The 24,460-nt window shown below is 34.5% G+C and overlaps 1 protein-coding gene across 1 annotated transcript; it reads right to left on the bottom strand.

Moving 5' to 3' along the window:
* Positions 1-13,210: 13,210 nt before the first annotated feature.
* Positions 13,211-24,116, bottom strand: LOC107897660 (protein HEAT INTOLERANT 4). The gene is made up of 14 exons (XM_016823177.2): positions 23,668-24,116; positions 23,249-23,287; positions 23,092-23,145; positions 22,895-22,958; positions 22,561-22,619; positions 21,741-21,865; positions 21,497-21,556; positions 16,530-16,588; positions 16,308-16,387; positions 15,519-15,557; positions 15,246-15,308; positions 15,110-15,157; positions 14,889-15,017; positions 13,211-13,707 (listed from the first exon to the last, which is right to left on the bottom strand). Exons 1-14 carry the CDS (start codon positions 23,848-23,850, stop codon positions 13,660-13,662), a joined length of 1,050 nt encoding a protein of 349 aa, XP_016678666.1. The 5' UTR covers positions 23,851-24,116; the 3' UTR covers positions 13,211-13,659.
* Positions 24,117-24,460: the final 344 nt, after the last annotated feature.

Here is a 24,460-nt window from a genome sequence, read left to right as displayed (position 1 = left end):
CTAAGATGATTTGGCATCTCTGTATTGTCAGGGAACAAATTGAAGAAGCAGATTTGGCGTCTCTGTGTTTGATGGAGAGCAGATCGAATATATCAACATGACAGTCATGAGTTTGCAAGAAGCAGATTGAAGCAGTCAAGAGGCCAGTTAAAGAAGATCAAGAACTCAAGACTCGGCAAAACCGGGCAAAATTGGTCTTTTTATAGCCTTTGCTCTATTCCTGTTACACAGCAATGAGCAAAGAGAGGCAGCTGTAGACACTCAATTTTGCCCGGGCCCAGAAATAAGTCCAAAAACAAAAATAATAAACCCCCCCAAAAAACGAAGTCCAAGTTCAGTCCTGAATTACAAATATAATTTGGCCCGATCGGAATGGCCCATTACTTGAAAAGATTTAATGTCCATCTACAAGTTTGACTCATATGGAAATATAATCTTCAATGATATGCAATCTTAGACGTGATATGCAATCTTAGATATGATACAATCTTAGATATGATTGCAATCTTAGATATGATATACAATCTTAGAAGATATGATTTTGTAATCTTGGAGATTTAATTTATAGATATCCTTTAATCTTAACCGTTGATGTAATTGATCTGTACCGTTGGATTTGGGGAGGCTCAACTATAAATAGAGACCTCTCCCTTCATTGTAAACACACTTGAGTTTTGGGGAAGCAATAAGAATTCTTAAGAGCATTCACTCAAATTTCTCTCCCTCTTGCGTTCTTATTTTCTACAGTTTGTTCTTATTTATTCTTTGTTCATTTTCATTTTCAACCTTTTTTTATTTTGATTTAATCCCTATTTCCTTGATTTTTAATTCTCTTTTATATTTTATTTGTTTAATAATTTTAGTATTATATCAAACTATTTTTTTATTAAATTCTATATTATTCATTGTTTTAAAAATATATTTCATTTAATTGAAAAAGTTTTTCTTAAATAAGGCAATGTTTGGTGTTTAGAAATTCGAGAAATAGTGCCCTAACATACTGGGTTGTGATTTTTCGTTTGACTAAATAACCAAATATCCTTTTAATAAATTTTCAAAATCATGAGATAATTTTAGTTACGAGGATTTAAAACATCGTGTCCTAACATGCTGGATGTGATGTTTGTATACTTTCGGAACAAAGGAATCTCAAGTTTCAACTTTAAATTGTTCAAGTTTTAAAATCTTTTCAAATTTTCTGACATTAAGACAAAAAATTATTCAATTTGGTACCAATTTTGGGCGTTACGAGGGTGCTAATCCTTCCTCGTATGTAACCGACTCCCGAACCTATTTTTCTCATAATTTCGTATACCAAAATTAACGTTTTAAAACAAAACATTTTATAAGGTGATCCAATCACACCTAAAAAGATTGGTGGCAACTCCCATTTTCATTTTTCAAAAAGTCAATCCCCGTTTTTCAAACCTCCCTTTAAAAAAAATGGTTTCGACATTCGTGATTTAATTTTGTCGTTTAGGTATCCGATTTAATAAAAGGACTTAATTGAGTAAATTAAATATTGGTAGTTTAATGTATAAAGGGTCGAATTGTTATTAGCTTTATAAAAGGAAGCCCTTAAGTGGTAAATAGCCCATTGACTTATTAAATGGACGGTAGTGGACATATATTATATGGTTTTGTTATAACTTTAGTATGGATAAATAAGTAAAATAAATCATAAGTTAATAAAATATATTATAACATAAAACATAAATAATAATAATAAAAGAGAAAGCCATGCCCATTTTATTTTTATCATTGCTGAAACTAAAACAAGAAAGAAAAAGAAAATAAAACCTAGGTTCGGCTGCTTTTCAAGCTCAATCAAGGTAAGAGTTTAACTAGGTTTTTGATGATTTTTACGTTTTTGAGATCGTTGCTTCGAGTTCTACAAAATCCATGCTTGAATTTTTTATATTGATGAATATTTTTAGTTGTGCCATTGTTGAGAGCTTGTGATTTTTGTTGTTTGATGATGAAATTTGGAATATATGTTTTAGATTAACATGTTTTGTATTAGAGTTTTTGATGATTTTGAGTATTTAAGACTAAATTGCAAAAAAAAATAATTGAGGGGCCAAGATGTGAAATAAATGAAATATATGGACTTGTATAAGCATGGGTAAAATTTGGCCCAACATGGGTATAAGGAAATTTTGCATATTTTGTGTTTTGTGCAATAGGGAACAAATTGTAAAAATTGTAAATATCAGGGGTAAAATACTAATTTGCCCATTTATGTGTTTTTGGATTAAATTGAATGAAAATATATTTGAATGAGCTTAATTTGAATATGTTTAGATCAAGAACAAAAGGAATCGGATTTGGACCGGAGAAAAACAAAAGTTGTCGACCAACAGCCCCATCCCGTTTTACGACGTCCGAGGTAAGTTTATAAGCAAATAGACGTGTTTAATTGTAGTTAAATATTAAATATACATGCTGTTATGAAATGTTAGAACTTATATTTGATAATAGCCGAATATGAAAAGGCTTGGTTTCTACGTTTTTGAATTCGTTACGATCAAGTTGCGATGTCCGAAAGCCCCGTACGAACCTTAGGAATAGCTAGGATACATATGTCATGACATAGGATTTCGGTATATGTGAACAAGTAAACCCATGGCATCAAATTGTGATTCTGATATGTATTTACGAGTAAGACCTTGTCCGGGATAGTGGCATCGTTTTGAGCCTACATGTAAGACCACGTCTGGGACGTTGGTGTTGTACGATCTATGTAATTATCCGAGTGTCCTATCCAATTCCGAATGGTTCATCGGGAAAAGGTAAATTGCGATTGAATGTGTAAATGAGTTAAAAGCCAGGTATGATTTAGCTTGTTAGCTATTGATATTAAGGTATGTGTGAGACTTGAAATTTGACAAGTTTTAGGTGATGCAAAAGACAAATTTATGTGAAATGAACAAGTGTATTTGATTCGAACGAATGTTATGAATATTATGAAATAAAGTTTGGACATAAATATATATAATCATACATATATTCATCCATACTAGTAGTAAAGGCACATGACAATAATAGTTGGATTCTTGTGGTTATGCGAATATATATCTATATATGTGTTGGATCGTATAGTGATAATCTAATCTAGAAAGTTGATTTTACATTTGGTTATTATGATGTCATAGCATTCGGCTATGTTAGTCTTATACAAGAAAATGCTATTATCCATTTTATTTGTAAGTTCAAAGCTAAAGTTGGCATTATTAATACAATACGACTTAAATTGAAATGAATTGATTATATTTTGGAATTGTTTATTTGCTTTAAACTTACTAAGCTATGTTAGCTTATTTTGTGTATATGATACTTTGTTTTATAGATTTTGGATTCAAGTTACAAGTTCGGGGATCATCAGCAAAGCCTATCATACTATCAATAGCCTCGGTATTTAAATAGTTAAACCCGTATTATGGCATGTATAGGCTGGTTTTTATTTCGAAAATGTTGAAAGTTGGTTATGTATATAAGCCATGCGAAAATGGCTAAATTATTATATTAGTGATCGGTTATGATAGGTAAAACTTATATTAATCTTGGTTACTAAGTGGTGTGCCTTGAATGCATAATGTATGTGATGAGCACTATATGTTTTGATAATGGCTTGCATATTATGCTAAAATAGGCTACACAAATTCTTAGTCAAATGTTTAATGATTCTATCTATTGATAATTTATGATGGAAGTTTGGGTGCTTATATGATTTTTAGGCAACAAGGTTCAGCCTTGAATGAGTATAGATAAAACGTATGTATGGTACATTCATTTTCATGTGATGGCAAATATAAGATGTGACATTGTTTTAATGTTAGGTGTTTATATTCTAATTTGATTAGCTTAATTAATAACGATAAATACTGCATGTGGTTCACGATTTAAGCTATCAAGCATTTGATATATTTTGGATACTTTAATATCAAGTGTGGCCTTGGCTTTTTGGGTAAATGCGTACCTTACATCAACATAAGATGGTTATGTTACATAAATACATGTATGCTAGGTTTTAAATTGAATCTATATACAGGACGTAATTATAATATATAATAGAATTTTCTTGATTATATGTACATTCGGTCATGTAGCCTATTATGAATGACATTGGATTAATATAAATTATAAAATATTAGGTAAAGAGAAAAGCATATGCAAGTCACAATTGTAATGCTCATTTATACAATAAGTTAGTACATGCATACATGCATTTGGCCTTACATGTTAATTAAATTTTCATGAGCTTGGTACGGGAGATGTATTACTAATTATGTATGTCTAATACTTATATGCTAATGGTTATATGAACTAGTTAAATAAGTGTAAAAAATGAATGCGTATAACATATATATGATAGCTAGTCAGACCAAGAGATGAAGTAAGTTGACTTTATGTCAAATGCTTGCTATTAATAGTATTGTATGTAAAATATATGTCGTTCATAAAAATTTCCATGTTAATGCTGTATTTATAGAATTGTTGATGCATTATAATTTAATATAGTTAGTTGTGAACGTTATGCCTAATTTTTATCAGTAATATGAAATGTTCAAATTAAAAGTTGCGTTAGCTTACGTTTTAAATCTTAGTGAATTTTCTGAAACATATTCTTGTGATTATTTAAATGTTTATTCAATTTTTCAGAATTGTGTTTTATTCTGTAATGCCCTTATGACCCAATTCTGGCGACGGATACGGGGTAGGGTGTTACATCTCATCACACTATCAAGCTATCACTTTGGTACTTTTGAGCTTTTGTTTTTGGTTATATGGCATGCATAGGAGTTATGGTTTTTTTGGTATATGTTAGTAATGGATTTAGCCGTGTGAGTTGGCTTGTAAATGATGAATAGTTGTTATGTGTATAGCCATTTGATTTGGCTTATTTTGGCATATTTGGTGATGTATATATTTGTGCAAATGGCCTTTTGTTGTGTGGTTGATAATTACCATTTATATGCTTGTTGTGAATTAGCATTATGGATGTCAAATGGTTGAAATTGGAAGTTAATATGCTTAGGTTTTATGGGAAGATAATGTATGTATGAAGTTAATCATTTAGGTAAAATTGTGAATGTGATTGGCATGTTTTGAATAGGCAAGTTATGATGTTATGAGCATTATAATTTTTGGTATGGAAATAGCATGAATTAGACTTGATTGAGATTGGTTGGAATGCCTATTTATGCCATGTTATGTGTCATTTGGTTTATGTAGGTGATTGAAAATTTGGGTGAAAAAAATGGCTTGACAAATAGCCTATTTTTGTCCACACAGGCGTGTTTCTCAGTCGTGTGTGACACATGGTCAGGTGACATGGCCGTGTCTCCCCTAGTGTTTAATTAGTAATCAAGTCAGTATGCTCCACACGACCTAGCAGACTAGCGTGTGACTTGGTCGTGTGGCATAAGTTAGTATACCCTACAAGTTTGGAATGGCCTAGCACACGACCTGGCACACAGGCGTGTGTGGCCATTTCGAAGGGTACACGGGCTGGTCACACAGGCATGTGGTTGGCTGTGTGACCCAAGTCAGGGAGTTACACGGGGTCGGACGCGGGCTATGACACAGGCATGTCACTGGCTGTGTGAGACACACGGCCTGGCTACATAGGCTTGTGTCCCCTGTATTTTGTAAAATTTTCTAAGCTTTCCAAGAATTTCTTGAGATATCGGTTTAGTCCCGACCCACTTCTAAAGCATGTTTTGCAACAACCCGTTTTTGGTCAAATCGGAGTAGTAGTTTCGAGACTACAGTTCCAAAGTCAAAATAAATATTTTATTATTAAATGTTTACAAAATGATAATATAATTGTGTGAAAATTTTGTTAAGAAATTTTATTGTTTAAGTGCTCAATTTGGTAAAAAGGACTAAATCGCGCAAAGTGTAAAAGTTTTGTTCCATAAGATAAAGGTATTTAATAGCTATGTATTATTAAAGTAGAGGTCCTTATGCTGTAATTAAACCATTAATAGTGGTAATGGACTTTTATGGACATCATTAGTATTATTTACTTAAGATTAATTTAGTAAATAACCAAATAAACTAAAATTAAAGTAAGAAAAATAAAACACTCATCTTGTCTTCTTTATTTTAAACTGAAATTAGCTAAAATGAAGCCATTAAAATAGCTTCAAGCTTTAACTAGTCATCATCCATGCATGTAAGTGTGATTTCATCCCGTTTTTAATGTTTTCTATGTTTTTGAGTTCGTTGCAGCTTAATCTAGCTAGCCCAGGGACTATTTTTCAAAATTCTTAAAGGTTCAGAATTTTGACATTGAGGAATCTATGAGTATTTTAATGTTTGATGATAGATTATGAATGTTTGATGATAATTATACAAGTTTTGTTATGTGATTTTTAGTGAAAATGCAAATTAGGGATTATATTGTGAAATGTCAAAACTTTGTGGTTAAAATGTGAAATAAATGAAAAATATAGGCTGATATGTGTACTAGGAAAATTCAACTAGCATGGGTTGGTATTAAATTGCATTAATTTGTGTTTTTATGAAATAAGGACTAAATTGTAAAAGTTGTGAAGTACTTGGGACAAAAGTATAAATGTGCTTTAATGAGTGCTTTGGATTAAATTGAATAGAAAGATTATTAAATAAGCTAAATTTGATTACACATAAATCAAGAAAATTTGAAATTCGGATCTAGATTGGGGGAAAAACAAAGTACTCGACTAATTGACCTATTTTATCGTTTTTGTGAACCAAGGTAAGTTTGTATGATTCATAAGCTTAACATTATATGTGTTTATATGCTTAAATATGATATTACAACACTGTAGAATTTATCGACAAAGCATTGACACTGTGAGAATCCCGGTTGAACCTTAGGAATAGATAGGATACTAGTGACATGTCAATAGGGGTTATTGTGATTATATGATTCGGGTGCTGGTCCTGTACATCCTATCGGTGGCTGAGTATACTAGAATGTGTTGCTATTACTTGACAGCTTGTGTGAGCAGCACCGTGTAGCTACGTCTTGACTGACAGTTTGTGTGAGCAGGCCCGTTGATAGCTCGAGAGTGAGCATATATATGATATGAGATAGATATAGTATTGGCTATGTATGTGGCACTTTGGTGTGAGATTTGCTAGTATCCGATATTATTCCGAATGGTTCAATGGGAAAAGATAATGGTGCATGGATGGAAGCAATTATATGGATTATTTTAGATACTTGTGAAAGTTTCCCAAGTAAGTAACAATTAATAAATTCATATGAAAGGTAAGTGAAAGTGATAAATTTATACATGATACATAGAATTATGGCAATGTACAACTTGTTGAATTTAATGTATTATTTATGTTCTTTAAATTGTGATTGAATTGGTAATTATAGTTATGAATCATATGAACTTACTAAGCTATAAAACTTACTCTGTTTTTTTTTTCGTGTTTTTTGTGATTTCAAAGCTAGCTCGGATTCAGGGGTCGTTGGAGACTTCATCACACTATCAAGCTATCGATTTGGTACTTTTGAATCTATGTTTTTAGAATATATGGCATGTATAGGAACTTTGGTCACTTTGATATATAAGTTGATGATGAATTTAGCCATTAGAATTGGCTTGTAAATGTTTAAAGTTTAGTCTTGTATATAGCCATGAAAATTGGCTTAATTTGGCTAGTTTGGTTTTGTATATATATATATATGTGTGCATATGACTTATATTTTGTGATTGAGGTTTGCTTTGTAATGCTTATTGTTAGTAGTTTTTGTGGTTGTGAAATGGTTGATATTAGAGAAAATATATGCTTGTATATTTAAGCATAATGATGCATGTTTGGAAATGTTTAATTAGTTGAATTGTATATGTGAATTAGGTATAATGTAATGACCCATTTTGTGACTTGTGTATATTGTGGATAATGGAATTGAGTTGGCATGATTTAGGGTTGATTTAGTTGGTTTGAATGCTTATATATACTATGTTTTGGTGTCAATTGGATTGATGTAGGTATATGCAAATTGGGTGGAAAAATAGCTTGCTAAATAGCCTATTTTTTGTCCACACAGGTAGAGACACGGGTGTGTCTCAGCCGTGTGTGACACACGGTCAAGTTTCACGGTCGTGCGTCCCCTGGTGTTGAATTAAAATCAAGTCAGTATGCTCCACACGGCCCAGTACACGAGTGTGTGACATGGCCGTGTGGCATAAGTCAGTATACCCTACAGGTTTGGCACGGCCTAGCACACGGCCTGGCACACAGGCGTGAGTGGCATTTTTAGGGCACACGGGCTAGCTACACGGGTGTGTGTGTGTTGGCTGTGTGATCCAAGTCAGAGAGTTACATAGGGTTGGACATGGGTTGGGACAAGTCCTGTGGCACAGGCGTGTCTTTGGCCGTGTGAGACATAAGGCCGTGTGTCCCCTGTTTTTGAGAAAATTTTCTTTGTGTTACAAAAGTTTAGTCTAAAGTTATCAGTTTAGTTTCGAACCACCCCAAATGCATGTTTTGGGCATTGTAGGCTCGTATTAGGGATGATATGAATATTATTGATTGATGATTATATGAAATTTGGAAATGTTTGTGAAATGTATGTGTAACTGTATAATATATTTAGTAATTCTTCGTAACCCTATTTCATCGTTGAATACGAGTGATGGGTGTTACATTTATTGGTACCAAAGCTACGGTTTAATCGATTCTAGGACTAACATAGCGTATGTAAGAGTCTAGATATACATGCCATATATAACCTGTGATAGTATGATTACTCCTGATAGCTTGAAATGTGTTTTGATATAGTAAATGGATCCCAATCGAGCTGTAGCTGATGATGTAGAAAGTAATGCGCTAGCCTCTGTACACGGGGTTGCGCAATCTGAGTCTAGACCCGTATCGGGTAGCCAAGGAGGAGAGGCTAAAAAATCCTTCTTCCAGATGATGAATAAGTGGTTTACAGAGTATGTTCGAACAAATCTGGCTGCTCAACAACCTGTACCCCCACCTCAAGCTACTAGTTGATAAGATTCAAAAACACAGAGCTGAAGAGTTCAAAGATAATATAGATGATGATCCTGAGAGGGCCGAGTTTTGGCTTGAAAACACTATCAGAGTCTTTGATGAACTTTCTTGCACACCGACAGAGTGTTTAAAATGTGTCATATCACTTATGAGGGACATAGCATATCAGTGGTGGAATACCCTAGTATCAGTGGTGTCGAGAGAAAGAGTGACCTGGGAATTCTTTCAAGTTGAGTTCAAAAAGAAATATATCAGTTAATGGTTCATTGATTAGAAATGCAACGAGTTTTTAGAGTTAAAATAGGGTCGTATGTTTGTGACAGAGTATGAGCGAGAGTTCGTGAGACTTGGTAAATATGCTCGAGAATGTGTTTCAACTGAGGCCATATGTGCAAGAGATTTCAAGATGGGTTAAACAAAGACATCAGACTGTTAGTCAAGATTCTAGAATTAAAGGAATTCGTTGTGGTAGTTGACAGAACTTGTAAAGCCGAAAAACTTGGCAAAGAAAAAAGAAAGGTTGATTTCGAGGCTAGAGATTCGAGAAAGAGATTGATAAGCAAACCATATCAATCCTCATCAAAGAAATCAAGAGATTTGTATAATCATTCGATTGCTTCGGTGGGATATTGCAATAGAGATTGTAGGAAGCAACACTCAAGTTCTAAAGCTCAAGCTACGTCAATAGCGAGCGTTAGTAATGCTAGGTTCAATAGACCTGAATGTCAATGATTCGAAAGATGACATCTTGGTGAATGTAGAATGAATGACCAAGCTTGTTTCAGATGTGGCTCGTAAGATCACTTTATTCGAGATTGTCTTGAGTTAAATGAGAAAGATACATCTCAGAATGCAAGATCAAGCAATACAACTGCTAGAGGGAGACCAAACTGAAACACTAGAAGTATGAGTGATAATCACAGTACTACGAGAGATTCTACAGTGAGATCAGAGGCTAGAGCACCTGCTAGAGCTTATGTGATTCGCTCTTGCGAAGATGCGTCATCGCCCGATGATATCACTGGTACATTTTCTCTTTATGACACTAATGTAGTTGCATTGTTTGATCCTGGATCGACTCATTCATATATTTGTGTGAATTTGGTGTCTAGTAAGAGTTTGCTTATTGAATCTACTGAGTTTGTGATTAAAATATTGAACCCCTTAGGCAAGTATGTCCTAGTAGATAAAGTTTGCAAGAGTCGTCCTTTAATGGTTCGGGTTTACTATTTTCCAGTAAATTTGATGCTTTTACCGTTTGAAGAGTTTGATGTAATTCTGCGTATGGATTGGTTGACACTACATGATGTCGTTATGAATTGTAGACGAAAGTGTAAAGCCCAAAATTTGCCCGGGCCCATACCAATAAAATAACTCAAATAACAAAACCCAATAAACCAAATAAATAAAGTCCAAAGTACAAAACCTAGATACAAATACCCAAAACCCAGTCCCAATCAGACCCACTACCTAAACACTAAAAACCCAACACCAGCCCAAAACAGTGAAGCCCGATAGGCCCAAGTCTCTAAAAAATTTTCTGGCGCCGTTGCCCCATGTGCGCGACCACGCAGCCCCCACTTCCTCCTCTGCCCAAAACCTGGCACTGCCCATACCGTTTGCACCCCATGCCTCTGTCACCTCCATCATGCCCATCCCATGCAAAGAGACAAAGCAGAAACAATAAGAAATTAGATGAAAGTGGGTTATAAAAACCCGAATCAAAATTGTATGATGGGGTTTTTTTTTTTTCTTTTCTATTTTCGTTTTAACATTCGTTCAAATGTTCAAAAGAAATCAATAACCAAGATAGAATGAAACATATGTACAAGCCGTGATTTTAACACTGAAATCAGAAGTTCAAAGTTGTCAAAAAATCAAAAACTACAAAGTATAAGGTAATCTTTTTCTTTATTTTTTTTTCTCGTTTTCTAAACCTATTTTCCATACATAAATATTAATATATATATAAAAAAATACAAGAAATAAAAAAATAAGAATTTTTTTTACCTTTTTCGGCCACCGCACGCGGTGGCCGGCGCCGGCGCCGGCGAGCCTCCGGTGGCCGTCCGGTGACCGGCCCCCCTGGCCGGATTTCCCTTCTCCCCTCCCTTCTCTCTCCCTTCTCTCTTCCCTCTCTCTTCCTTTTTTTCTTTCCCTCTCCCCAAATGATTCTTTTTGGTTATTTTAGGCCTTATATAGCCCTCCAAAACGACGTCGTTTTGGGGCTACACTTAAGCCTCAAAACGACGTCGTTTTGACCATGCTCGACCCATCCGACCCGACCCGCTAGAGGATCCGCGTGTTTTCGTTTGAATGGGATATTTATGCGCGCAGTCCTTCCGCTTTTTCAGGGTTTTGTAATTAAGTCATTTTTCTTGTTTCCAATTTGGCCCTATAATTTCTCGCGCTTTTCGATTTAGTCCCCGCTAATGTGCTGCGTTTTAATGGAATGGAATAATTGTTGTTTCGGTCCCTCTATGTTTTGTGCGCGTTCAAATAAGCCCATTTCTATTTATTTCCTTTCACATTTGCCCCACAACTTTGTTTTTAATTCAATTTTAGTCCTTTTTTTTCCGTTTATTCTTATATCTTTATTAAATATCCTTGTCATTTTTATATTATTAGTATTATTAGTATTACTATTATTATTATTATGTATTAGTATATATTTTTATTATGTACGCGTATACATATATATTTTTTCATATTTAATATTTTTATTTCATTTTTATTCTAATATTTTATTATAATTTATATATATATACATGTACATATTCTTTATTTATTTTAAGTATATATTTTTTATATTTCATATTTTCTACAGGCATATATATACTTATATATTTACATATTTTAATTCATATACTTATAAATGTATGTACATACTTACGTTATTTTATTTTTATAATATACATATTTATATTTTTTTGTCTTTATGTAATATATATACATACATGCGCATGTTATTTATATATATGTAATTATGTTTTCATATTTTATAATTCTTATACATACACATATGTATATACGTATAGACATACATATTTTCATTATATATATATACCTACATAGTTTTTTTTTTTGTATTTTAAATCTTTTAAAATTCATACATACATTTTTAAAACTTTTATAATTTTATTCATTTCTTTATTATTATTATTGTTTTACTTTATGTTTATTTATTTATTTATGTGTCCATTATTATTTTTTTTTTAAAATGTTTTAGTTTTTTTTATTTTGTTTATTTACTTGTTATTGTATATAATTGATTTTTTATATATTTATTTTGTTATCTTCGCTCGTATTATTTTTACTCGCATTATCGTAATTGTTATTCCGTCACATCAATTTTTACCCGAATTCGTAAAAAAGGAAAATTTTGGAAATAAAAGCAATACTCGATACTTGGGATCTTCGAGAGAATTGGGCCCTAACGTGCTGGGTTCTAATTTTCTGTTGAATCTAAATGCTCGAGAATGCTCTTTAATAAAAACATAAATAAAAACTCATTATCGGGATTTCAATATGTTGTGTCCTAACGCATCGGATATGACAACGTGGTTTTCTCGATATGAGGATTTTTCGAAAGTAAAGGCAATATTCCGTATTTAGAAAATTCGAGAAAATCGTGCCCTAACTTACTGAGATTCGATTTTTCTCGTTGATTCTAAGTAATCGAATATCCTTTTAAAATTAAAATAAATGAGGTTTAAATAAAAAAATAAAAGGAAAGCTTACTCTCAAAAAATACAAGGTGTCGTGTCCTAACCTACTGGATGTGACATCTTGTTAATTCGAGATAAGAAGGCATTTTTCATTTTGACTTATCCAAGTAATTTTTTTTTTAAAAATAACGCAATATAAAGAAGGATCTTATTTTTAAATTCTTTTCGAGTTTTTAATTTTCGACATAAAGACATTAAATAATCAACTAAGGTACCAATTTTGGACGTGTCGAGGGTGCTAATCCTTCCTCGTGCGTAACCGACTCCCGAACCCTTTTTTCTGAATTTCGTAGACCAAAATCGTTATTTTAATAAAAATTAAATCGTTTATTAAAAATAACCACTCTTCGAGGTGACCCGATCACACCTCATCAAAAAAGATTGGTGGCGACTCCCGTTTTCATTCTTTTTTCCAAAATCCAAGTCGACCCCGTTTTCATCAAAAAATGGTGTCAACAGAAATGATTCAGAGATTTAATAAGGGGGAAAAATGCATTTGAATACTCTACTATTACAATTAAGTCGGAACAGAAGATCGCTAATAAGTGTAAAACCATGACATGTCAAGCTGTGGGCCGATTTAAGCACCTCAAGCCTTAAAAATTCCTTCAAAATTTTTGGGAGAAAAATAAAAGGCTCAGTTGAATATTCTACAAATTGTGGGGGAAAAAAATAAAGCCTCAATAGAGTATTCTACTAATTCCTGCGATGGTTGCAAAGGGCCTGGTTTTAATTATCTAAGAGTTATGGAGTTTTTTTAAGTTTAACCCTTTTCTCCTAGGAAATGAGTGTGATGGGGCACCAGAGGCATACTCCCAAAACTTCCTGGTAACATACAAATGACACTCTTACAAGCGAAGCAGGCTTTTCAGAGCACCCCTCAAACTGCACTACATCTTCATGCTTTAATATAAAGGTTCCATTAGAGAATCTCATGTGCCTTCCCGTAATACCTGTTTATGAAAGGAGCCTGCAAGGTAGAATCGCCAATAAGAAAAAACGAATTTAAGTCACTAGTCATGCTGTTATTCTAAATAGAATCAGTAAGGCGAATGTATTATGCCTCTGGCAACTAAAAATATAAATCTGACATCTGGAATTCTAAATCTTTAGTGGACAAGTGACTGAAGATGAGCTGCTACCTAGTAAAGAAATTTCTTATTGAGAACTTCAATTCATGAAATGCATGACTGAATTGTTATGGTTAACAATGCAAATTTGGCTATCTTTATGAAACAATATTGGGGGAGGGGCAAGGGGTTGACAAGGTTTGAACCCATGCCACCTGGGTAATAGACAACAGCTTTAACCAATACTCCAACCAAGTCTTGGCAACAATGTGAAGTTGGTTAGAATTCAAATTCAAAAAAGTGACATGAAAATTAATGAATTTTACTAAGAAATGTTTTACGAGTATTTCTAGGGGTTATATACAACATGGATGCGCAAGGGATTAGGATCTTCTGGCCAGACAGAATTATACTACCAGAATTAAGAGGACAAATAAAAGGCTATAGCAACAATTGTAGCCCATGCCAAATTAATTGTACCCTGGACCAAAAATTGAACCATGTGCAAAAAAAGATTAATTTTAATTTCCCACCTAACTACTCTAGGGCGGGGGTAGGTCCTGGAGGAGAAGTTACAGACACCTTTCATTGTTTTGTATCTGAATGACTTAAAGAGGAAGTATGTAATTCAATTGATTTCCAAGAGAAAACTACAAAGCACTGGGAATAAAACTTAATCCAACAAAGAGTATAGGTGCTACAGAAAATTTTATGATTCGTGCCACCATCAAACCCATTCAGTTTAACATAAACTTAGCCAACATTACTGGTTAAATAAAACCAAGCCAATGTTATCATTCAGACACTTTAAGTAAATCATGTAATCGCTACTTATCATTGACAGTGTCCTCTAAGAAATCAAAAGGCTTTAATTTATTATGCAACAAGCTCTGATAACACCATGACTACTATAAAGAAAATCTACTCATAACTATTACAACTTTATGCATGAGAAATAACTAGGGCTAATAAAACAAGTTAAATATTGCTCTAAGGCATTATTTAGCAAAATAAATGATTAAAAATACTTCCTTTTTCTAACACAAAAATATAGATAAAGCAGTAACTCGTAAAACCTTACCTTTACATTTGACACATCAGGAGTATCCGGAGTGTGAACAGGATAGAACTTGTAAAATCTCATGTTCTGAAATGCTGCTTTAGTTTCCTCACTCATTTCTTCAAGGGCTTTTCTGCGAGCTTCTCTTGCCTATAAGAATTGAATTGGCCAAATTAATCAACCTATCCAAAATCATGCTCCCCAACCAAATCGAAGAAGCAATGTTGCCAAAAAAAAAATACCTGCCGATTAGCTTTTTTTGCTTCTCGAACTTTCTCTTTGACAAAATCCTACAAAACCCAAAGTATGTCAGGTTGAACTAGTAGTTGGAAATACATAAAATCCAAAGGACATTGGTAGATCTTCAATCAGCTTCACCTTAAAAGCATCCTTTTGATCTTTATCTAATTCATCTGCTTCTATCAGTTTATCAGTAAACTCCTGCAGAATGGTAGATACAGCTTAGTACCTAATTACTATGACAATAGCAAACAGCAGCCAAAAAGTAAAATGATTGACTAAAGTCTAATGCATAAATAACTTATTTTTGAAAACATTCCAAGCTACCAATTCAAATAATTCAAACATCACCACCAAAAAAGTCATGCTAGTTAGACTACAGCATAATGATGAAAGAGTTAAGAGTCTTACATCAAGTTCATCCAACTCCCAATCAAATTCACAAAAAACCTGCAAGAACAGAAAGGATGTGTCAATTTACATAATATCTTGCAGAATAGCTGCCTTGGTTATCCCAATAAAAATTATTACAGGCTGTGGAATCAAGGATTTCCTATACACCAAGGCACAATACATTATAGCAAAACAAACTCCAATGAAGATACTCTATTAAGGTGCAATGCATACCTCAAATAAGTTGCCTTTTGGTTCTCAATTCTTTTTCTTTAAATGATATATTTTCATTTGATGAAGGGCAGTACATGATTCAAAAAAAAGAAGTGGATTATGTCCATAGGTGAAGAAAACTTAGGAGACTAATGATGCTTAGTTATGCTTGACTTCTATATCATGCTAAGGAGAAGACTGATTTTTCAACATTTATAAATGAATCTCTATTTCAAGTTTATAAGAATAAAAGATGCAAGGGTACATTTGGAAAACCCACTCCTCACAAGGTTTGAACTTCAAACCTCCTACTTTTAACTGTTGGGAGCATCATAGACGAATGCATAAGTACATATGCACATGCTTATGGTGTGAATCAATTTTTTAGCAATCAAATCTTTGCTTAACTCATGTAAGCATGTGCCACAAGCCATAAAATGGTACCTCCAACTACACTGAATGCAACAGTCCATTCACCAAAGCATGATAAGCTCAACCCTTACAAAGAACTCTATCCAACCCATAAACAAATTAATATCCATAAAGTCAAGTATCAGTCATAATTAATGTTCTCAGAAAATACAAAGAACTTACCGGCTTTTGTTCTGCTGGAAAAATTATTTGAACCTCAGTGCTTTGTTCAAGCTCATCTTCCTTCAAAGGCTGGTAAAAATCTGTCAATAGGGACAGGCCAAACAACATTGCAATAAATAAGGGGTTCTTTTCCTTCTTTTTCAGTCTCCTATTTGACAAGTCATTATAACAAGCAGCAGACATATGAAGCAATTTAACATCCAGAGGTATCTAGAGACTCACAAGGCAGACAATACTCGTATTTCTTGAGACGATCTATTTTCATTTGTTTCAAAGCAACCCTGCAGAAAGAATACCAAATACAAAAGGTAAGCTGAAATGCAAGCATCCAAACACATACAGACCCACTCTCAGGAGAGATGAAATAATATAAAGAAAATTGAAGTCCATAAGCTTGCACTGAAAATAATTTCTTACACTCTGAAGATAGAAATTTAAGAATTGTTTAAATATCAAATGGTTGACTTAGCTCCAAAGTTGTCAAGGACACAAGGGTGCACTCTAGGCACCTAAAACCCAATGTTGCCTAAGGCACAAAAGAACTAAAGAAGCGCTCACCTAACTGAAGCAACGCATAATATATTCATGTGTCATTGTATTTGTGAGTGTATGTGTGTGTGTGTCTATATATAAATAAAGTTGATATATAATTATGATAAGAAACTCTAAAGTGTTATCCAGTTTATCTACTGTTGGAATTCCTTAAATTAAGCAGATTTTCTACATTAGTGCTAGGAATTTCCTTGTACTATTAGCCATAATCAAATTACTAATTTTTAGGGATAGGCTAATTTCTAGAGATTATTTCCTTTTTTATTTTTTCCTGCTATTCTTTAAAAGGCTGTATTCAGATTAGAAGTAATAAGAGAGAATCATTCTTCTTCCTAAAACTTGTTCATGGTATCAAGAGCATCAGGAATCCATTTGATCCTGCTCTTTCTTCTCTTCTCTTGTTCTTAGAAACCCTACTCCCATGGGTCACACCGAAAATTTCTCTGAGACTGAGATCTCACAAATAACTCAAAATCACAGTCAAGGAATCCCACAAGGTGACCTTAACTCTTCTCTTATAATCACAAATCATCGATTAGATGGAAAAAATTTCCTGCAATGGTCACAATCTGTCCTTATGGTTCTTCGTGGCCGAGGAAAAATTGGGTACATTAATGGACAAATTCCTCGACCAGCATCAACTGACTCTGGTTATGCAACTTGGGAGCTTAACAACTCAATGGTTATGGCTTGGCTTATAAATTCGATGGAAGGTCATATAAGCCGAACATATCTTTTTTTCAAAACCGCCAAAGAAATGTGGGATGCAATCAAGGAGAATTACTCGGATCTTGGAAATACTTCCCAAGTATTCGAGATCAAATTAAAGTTGAAAGATATTCGACAAGGAACACTTGAAGTCACTCAATATTACAACCTAAAGATCTTATGGCAGGAGTTAGACATGTATTATGAAGTTGATTGGGGCGAGGGCTTGGAACACACCAAGTTCATGGATCATCTTAACAAAGAACGTCTCTATGAGTTCCTAGCAGGACTAAATCGTGATCTTGATGAGGTCCGAGGACGAATACTAGGCAGAACCACACTGCCAACCATAGGAGAAGCATTTGCTGAAGTAAGGAGGGAAGAGAAACGGCGTCTTATTATGTTGGGAGACGCAAGAGAATTAAAACCATTGACCGTAGCTGGTCATCATCCTTCCGAGAACTCTGCTCTTATTTCAAGAGGCCCTCAATCTCAAGGGTTCAAAGATGGAATTGATTCTGGTTCAAAAAGGCCATGGTGTAGCCACTGTAATCGGGTTGGGCATACCAAGGAGAAATGCTTCAAACTCCATGGCTATCCTGAAGAAAAAAAACAGAAAGAAAACAAGGCAGCAATGATATCTACTACTGAAGAAGATGCTCAGAATGTTAGGCTAACCAAAACTCAACTTGAGGCTCTTCATAAACTACTTGGGACTCCTACAGCCAGTGGGTCACTAGCTATTCAAGGTACTGCTTTAAATACTACACACGAACCTATCACAACTTCCTGGATACTAGACTCGGGTGCATCCGACCACATGACAGGTAATCTAAGTTTGTTTCACACCTATTTACCTTGTTATGATCACTCTCGGATTCGCATAGCTGATGGATCTTACTCGCCGGTGGCTGGAATGGGGACAGAACAGGAATCGGGGAAGATGATTAGCACTGCTAAAGTTAATGATGGCTTATATGTTTGGAACAAAAACAGTTCAAAAGAAGGGATGGCCTTATCTACATCAAAAGACGATTCTATCATGCTATGGCATTGTAGACTAGGACACCCGAATTTCATGTACTTGAAGAAACTGTTTCCTCTACTATTTCTAAATAAGAAAATTAGTTCATTGAACTGTGAAGTTTGCCAACTGTCTAAACACACTTGTGTCCCTTATCCTTTGAAACCTTATGTTCAATCTCAACCTTTCTCTTTAATTCACAACGATCTATGGGGAGCCAGTCGAGTAAAAAACATCACAGGGGCTAGGTGGTTCATAACTTTCATTGATGACCACACTAGAGTTTGTTGGGTCTATCTCCTTAAAGAAAAATCCGAAGTCTCTAGAGTCTTCAAAAATTTTCATTCAATGATTCGAACTCAGTTCAATTCAAATATTCACACCCTTAGAACTGATAATGGGAGAGAGTACTTTAATTCTATCCTAAGTCCTTATCTTTCTGAGCAAGGAATCATACATCAAAGTTCTTGTCCTGACACCCCTCAACAAAACGGGGTTTCCGAGAGGAAAAACAGACACCTTGTAGCCGTGGCTCGTGCCCTTATGTTTACTATGGGTGTACCAAAGTATTTATGGGGAGAAGCTGTCCTCACTGCTTGTTATCTTATAAACCGACTCCCATCAAAGGTATTAAACTTTCAAACACCTTTACATACTTCTCAAAAAAATTTTCCCTTGTTTCGTGTTCCTAATCTCCCAACCAAAACATTTGGTTGCAAAGCATTTGTCCACAACCATCAACCTAACCGATCTAAACTTGATCCTAGAGCTCACACTTGTGTCTTTATTGGTTACTCACCTGCACAAAAAGGGTACAAGTGCTACTCTCCAACCTTACACCGGATGTTTGTGTCCCTTGATGTTACTTTCTTCGAAAACGAGCCATATTTTTCAGCCTCTCATCTTCAGGGGGAGATACTTAGTGAAGATGAGACCTTGAGCAATCTTCTCATTATACCTCAAGACTCTATCAGCCCTACCACCACTACAAAACCTGCTGAAAATCCTACAGCCACTATTATTCCTGTTTTGGAACCTGTCAGCCCTACCACAACTACAAAACCTGCTGAAAATCCTACAGCCACTGTTATTCCTGTTTTGGAACCTGTTTTTCCTATCTCCACTGTTCAGCAACAAGAAACAAGGGTGATTAATCATACTAATGAAGAAAAACAGCCCACTCATTCTGAAAAACAACAAGGAAAAACTCAGGGACTTCGTGTATACTCTCGGAGACATCAGCTGCCTAAGACCAAAACAGCAGTGCCTATGCCATCTTTACCCGAGGACTGTCCTAAGGAAGAAGTTTCACCTCCTTCATCTTCCATCCATCTTCCAATTGCAGTAAGAAAGGGCACTAGGAGCTGCACTCAACATCCCATTTCTCGGTTTGTATCCTATGGAAACTTGTCTAAATCCTACAATGCCTTTGTTTCTAATGTTGACTCTGTAGAAACTCCAAAGAACATAGACAAGACTCCTATGGAACCCAACCTTAAATTAGGAACTGATAAGGATGGAGAAGAAGTAGACAGGGGGAGATATCAACGGAAGAAACATTTGGAAGCTGCCTACAGGATATTGAGATACTTAAAAGGGACTCTTGGTAAGGGGTTGCATTTCAAGAAAAATGTTCGAAGAAATTATAGGCAAGCTGGGTTGGATTCACATCTACACTCCAGCTTGAGGGGGAGTGTTGGAATTCCTTAAATTAAGCAGATTTTCTACATTAGTGCTAGGAATTTCCTTGTACTATTAGCCATAATCAAATTACTAATTTTTAGGTATAGGCTAATTTCTAGAGATTATTTCCTTTTTTATTTTTTCCTGCTATTCTTTAAAAGGCTGTATTGAGATTAGAAGTAATAAGAGAGAATCATTCTTCTTCCTAAAACTTGTTCATCTACAAAACATGAGATATTTATTTTTCTTTATTGGCCAGTGTAAATGATTTCTTATAGTCCCGTGTCTATTGTTGAATGAAGAAAGTTCAATGTCCCACGTCTGTTGTTGAAATAGTTCCTTATGGTCCCATGTTTGAAATATAAGAGTATAATATCCCATTTATTACTAGTAAAGGTACAGCTAATGAAAGAACTTCAAAATAAAATAAATTAAAGAGAACTGCAATCACAAAGACTTTTTTCCTGCACCTAACCTCTAATGAAAAAATATGCACCTAGGTGCAAGAACTGTGCACCTAATCAACTGTGCCTCACCCGAAAGGGTTTAAGGAGCTTCTGTTTTCAGGCACACTTAGGCACATGCCTTCACCATACTGCTTAGCTCATACATAGACACAGAAACAGTAATCTCCAGACATGGACAATTCAATAGGAAACAACAAAAACAAAAGGGTCCAATTATTAGAAATGCACACTGACAATCAGGCACACCTAGGCACATGCCTTCACAATACTGCTTGGCTAAAACATAGAAATAGTGTCTCCAAACATGGACCATTAGGAAACCATGAAACCAAGAGGGTCCAATTATTAGAAATGCATATTGCTAAGCATTCAAGCCTCTGGATGACCAGATATTTCTATTATATTGTTATTCCCGAGTAAACAGAACTGAATACTCAGCACTTATTTAATGTACTCTGCAAGTATTGGTTTGGCACCACAACAAGCTGATCAGAATGCATGGAGCGAATTCTCACAAAAAGCAAACCTGATTCCAACACTTAAAACCCCGGCCACACAACAAAATATAGAAGCCTACCTTTAACATAGCAATTTTTTTATAAATATTCAAAGGAAGCATAAGTGAGTGTAACCCAGTTGGCAGTCTCAAACAAAAAGCAGTTGAGATAAAGACACTGTGATTGGAAGTAGTTGACCATTGCATACAAAAGAAACAAAAATAAAGAGGATTGTAAGTGTTAGTGTGCCAATCATACCTTCTTTGAGTGCAGCTTAAGATGAATATTTGAGATTTCAATCTATCAACTTGGCTGTCTCTGTCGAGCAATAAAAATATACAATCACCTCAAAAGTTGATTTTAAATCAATTCAAATGCAGAATAATAAAATGAAAATTAGATAAAATTTCATTTATCAATTTGGCATACTATTCAGACAAATTAAATTAAATAATTAAAGGTCTACTTTGTATATGACTAAAAAAAGATCAAAATTGGGTACCTTTTCTCAAGTGGAATATATGGAACCCAGTCCATTTTCATTTGTTTCATGGGAACAATCTCTTCAGCTTCTCTCTGCACTGAGTTAATACCAATCTTATCTGAAGGTGGGAAAGGAGACTCAACCTGAAAAGATACAATCAGATCATGGCAGAAAGAACTATTTTCAACAAACCAATAAAGAACTATTTTCAACAAACCAATCTCATTAAACATTAATATTTGTCATTGCAATTGTCGAGAATAATAAATCAGTGAAAAAGCAACAAAGAGAACTAAAGGGAAGTTATGTGGATTTTAACTATTAACATTCTAGACAGTTAATAATTTGGTCCACACTAGATAAGCAACAATATAGTAATTATAAACTCTTTCTGTCAAAAGAAAATTATAATTTACAGAGATGGCCTTCTGCATTGAAAAATATATATATATGGAAAGTGGCCCAGAACACGTATTTTTTTATGGCCATCAAAAGCTGTGTGACAAAATCACATCCACGGCTATAGAGGTGAAGTAAAGAAACCATTTATCCAAGGGGCAAAAGCTCCTAGTTATGAGATTCTAAGCTTGAGATTTGCACCTCAAAGAAACAGCTAGAGTGAACTGTCAGAGGAAAATGTCAAAATTGGAACAGCAAGGGAATATATAACTTCAAAGCCACATAAAGGTACCATTGAATAAGCCTTTAACATAAAAGATGGTTAAAGATGCTATTATCACTCTGCCCACTAATCACATGATGAAGAAAGAAAAATCCCTTGAATCAATTTAGCGTGACAAGCATTAAAATCACTTCTTAACAATGTTTGACAACTTACAGCCACAATCACAGGTATACAAATGACTTTGTTTTCTCCTTTGTAAGGGACCAATTGAGCTGCACAAATAGAAAACAATTAAAATTAAGTATGTAATTGTTGAACAAAAAGACAGGTCAGAGAAATTGAAACTACATGATGCAAGAAAGAAACTTATGAGAACTAAGGTCAAATTAAGAACCTAGGACAAGCATTCTTACTTTTCAGCACAGTAAAGTTAAATAACAATACAAGAGGTAAAGCATGCAACAGCATTTAAAAAAAAAAATATCACCACAAGTACCCGCAAAGTGTCCATAGAAATGTATAAAGTACGAGGACCGTGGCTACTTACGCTCTGTACAACCAAAGAGATAAACTTTCTTTCCATATAGTTTCCCCCCCTCTTCAAATGCATCCTGACCAGAAAAAGAACAGTAAAATATTCAGTTAGCTCTACACCAAGTTTCACATGATACAGGGAAAACAAAAGTAGCAAAGTAGCAGCTAAAATTAGAAAAGAGTTAAGGCAAAAAAGTTCTTGCAACTCACTTCTAAATTCGAAAAGTTCCAGTTGAATTGGTAAACAGAGTCCAGTTGATCCCACTTCCAAACAACAAAAGGAAAACGATATAAGCAACAGAACTTAAATTCATTTAAAAAACACTACCAAATATTCAACATTCAAATCGAAATTCAAAATTCCAACCTCTGTTCCAACAGGGAATGCAGCTTTCCATAAATCTTCCTGCGCAACACAAATCGACAATTTTCATCAAAACAAATTTAACAAAGCAAAACTTCACCCATTTAATTATCTAAATAAATAACATTTAAGTTCCAACCTCGAATCCATTAAACTCTACACTTCACATAAGAATGCGAAAGCTTATATAATAAAATTTTAAATTTAACCGCGGTGGTATCCAGAATTAAAAGCTCAAATTTAATTAGGAAAAAAAAGTCAATAGCGCCAAGAAATTAACCTTAAAACCTAATGTTTTAACCTCGTATCTATCCAGATATTCAATAAACCAAAACAGTGAAGTCATAAAAGAAAACCCCTAAAGGCAATCCAAAACAACAAATGTAAAACTTGGAGGGAAATGTAGAGAAAAATAATAATACCAAGTTACGCTTATCTTCGAAATACTCAGGCTCGGGCTGAGGCTTGGAGGTCTTAGCAAGCTTAGCTTTGGGAGCAGGTTTACGGTTGTTGTTGTTGAGATTCTCTTGCGAAGAAGACGAAGCCTTTACTTGCTTCTCCTCTTGCTCATGAGAAGCGGCTTTTCTCTTAGCTCCCTTCCTCATTTGGTTATTAAAGGGAAAAAGAAGAAAAGCACCAGCAACGGCAACGGCAACGGCAACGGCAACGGCAAAGCTGAGCCGAGAGAGGGAGAAAGAAAAAGGGGTGAGTGTGTAATTATGGGGGATGGCGGTGGATCCGGATTCAAAATCTATAGTATAGTATTTGGACAAAATTGAATATATGGGCGCTGCTGCCAGGGCGTTTTCTGAGCGTCAATCCAACGCCAATTTTTAGGTCTTTTTTTTCCCTTTTTGTCGTTTTGAGGGGGCAGGCGCGGGTATTGAAATTCACGGGCCTTTTTGAAACGTTTTCAAAAGTTTTGCCCAATGGGTAAAATTGAAAGAATATAAAGGAAACTACATCTAAGTCGAATATTAAAGGTAATTGAGCCTAATTTATTTATTGGTTTTTTATTTTTTTAATTTATATAATAAAATTATAAATTAAATCAAATATATAATTCGGTTCATTTCAAATAATAGTAATATTAGAAAACTCAAACCAGACACTACAATTTAAATAAATTTTCTATTTTTCAATTTTGTTCGGCCCTACTAGGGGAGACATCACTTAAAAATCCAATCCAACAAAACTTTCAAGTCAGATTAGCTG

This window comes from Gossypium hirsutum, chromosome A11, assembly GCF_007990345.1.
Source record: "Gossypium hirsutum isolate 1008001.06 chromosome A11, Gossypium_hirsutum_v2.1, whole genome shotgun sequence".
Classification (NCBI taxonomy): Eukaryota; Viridiplantae; Streptophyta; class Magnoliopsida; order Malvales; family Malvaceae; genus Gossypium; species Gossypium hirsutum.
The sequence above is the reverse complement of the archived record's forward strand: the minus strand, read 5'-3'. Positions and strand labels throughout refer to the sequence as shown.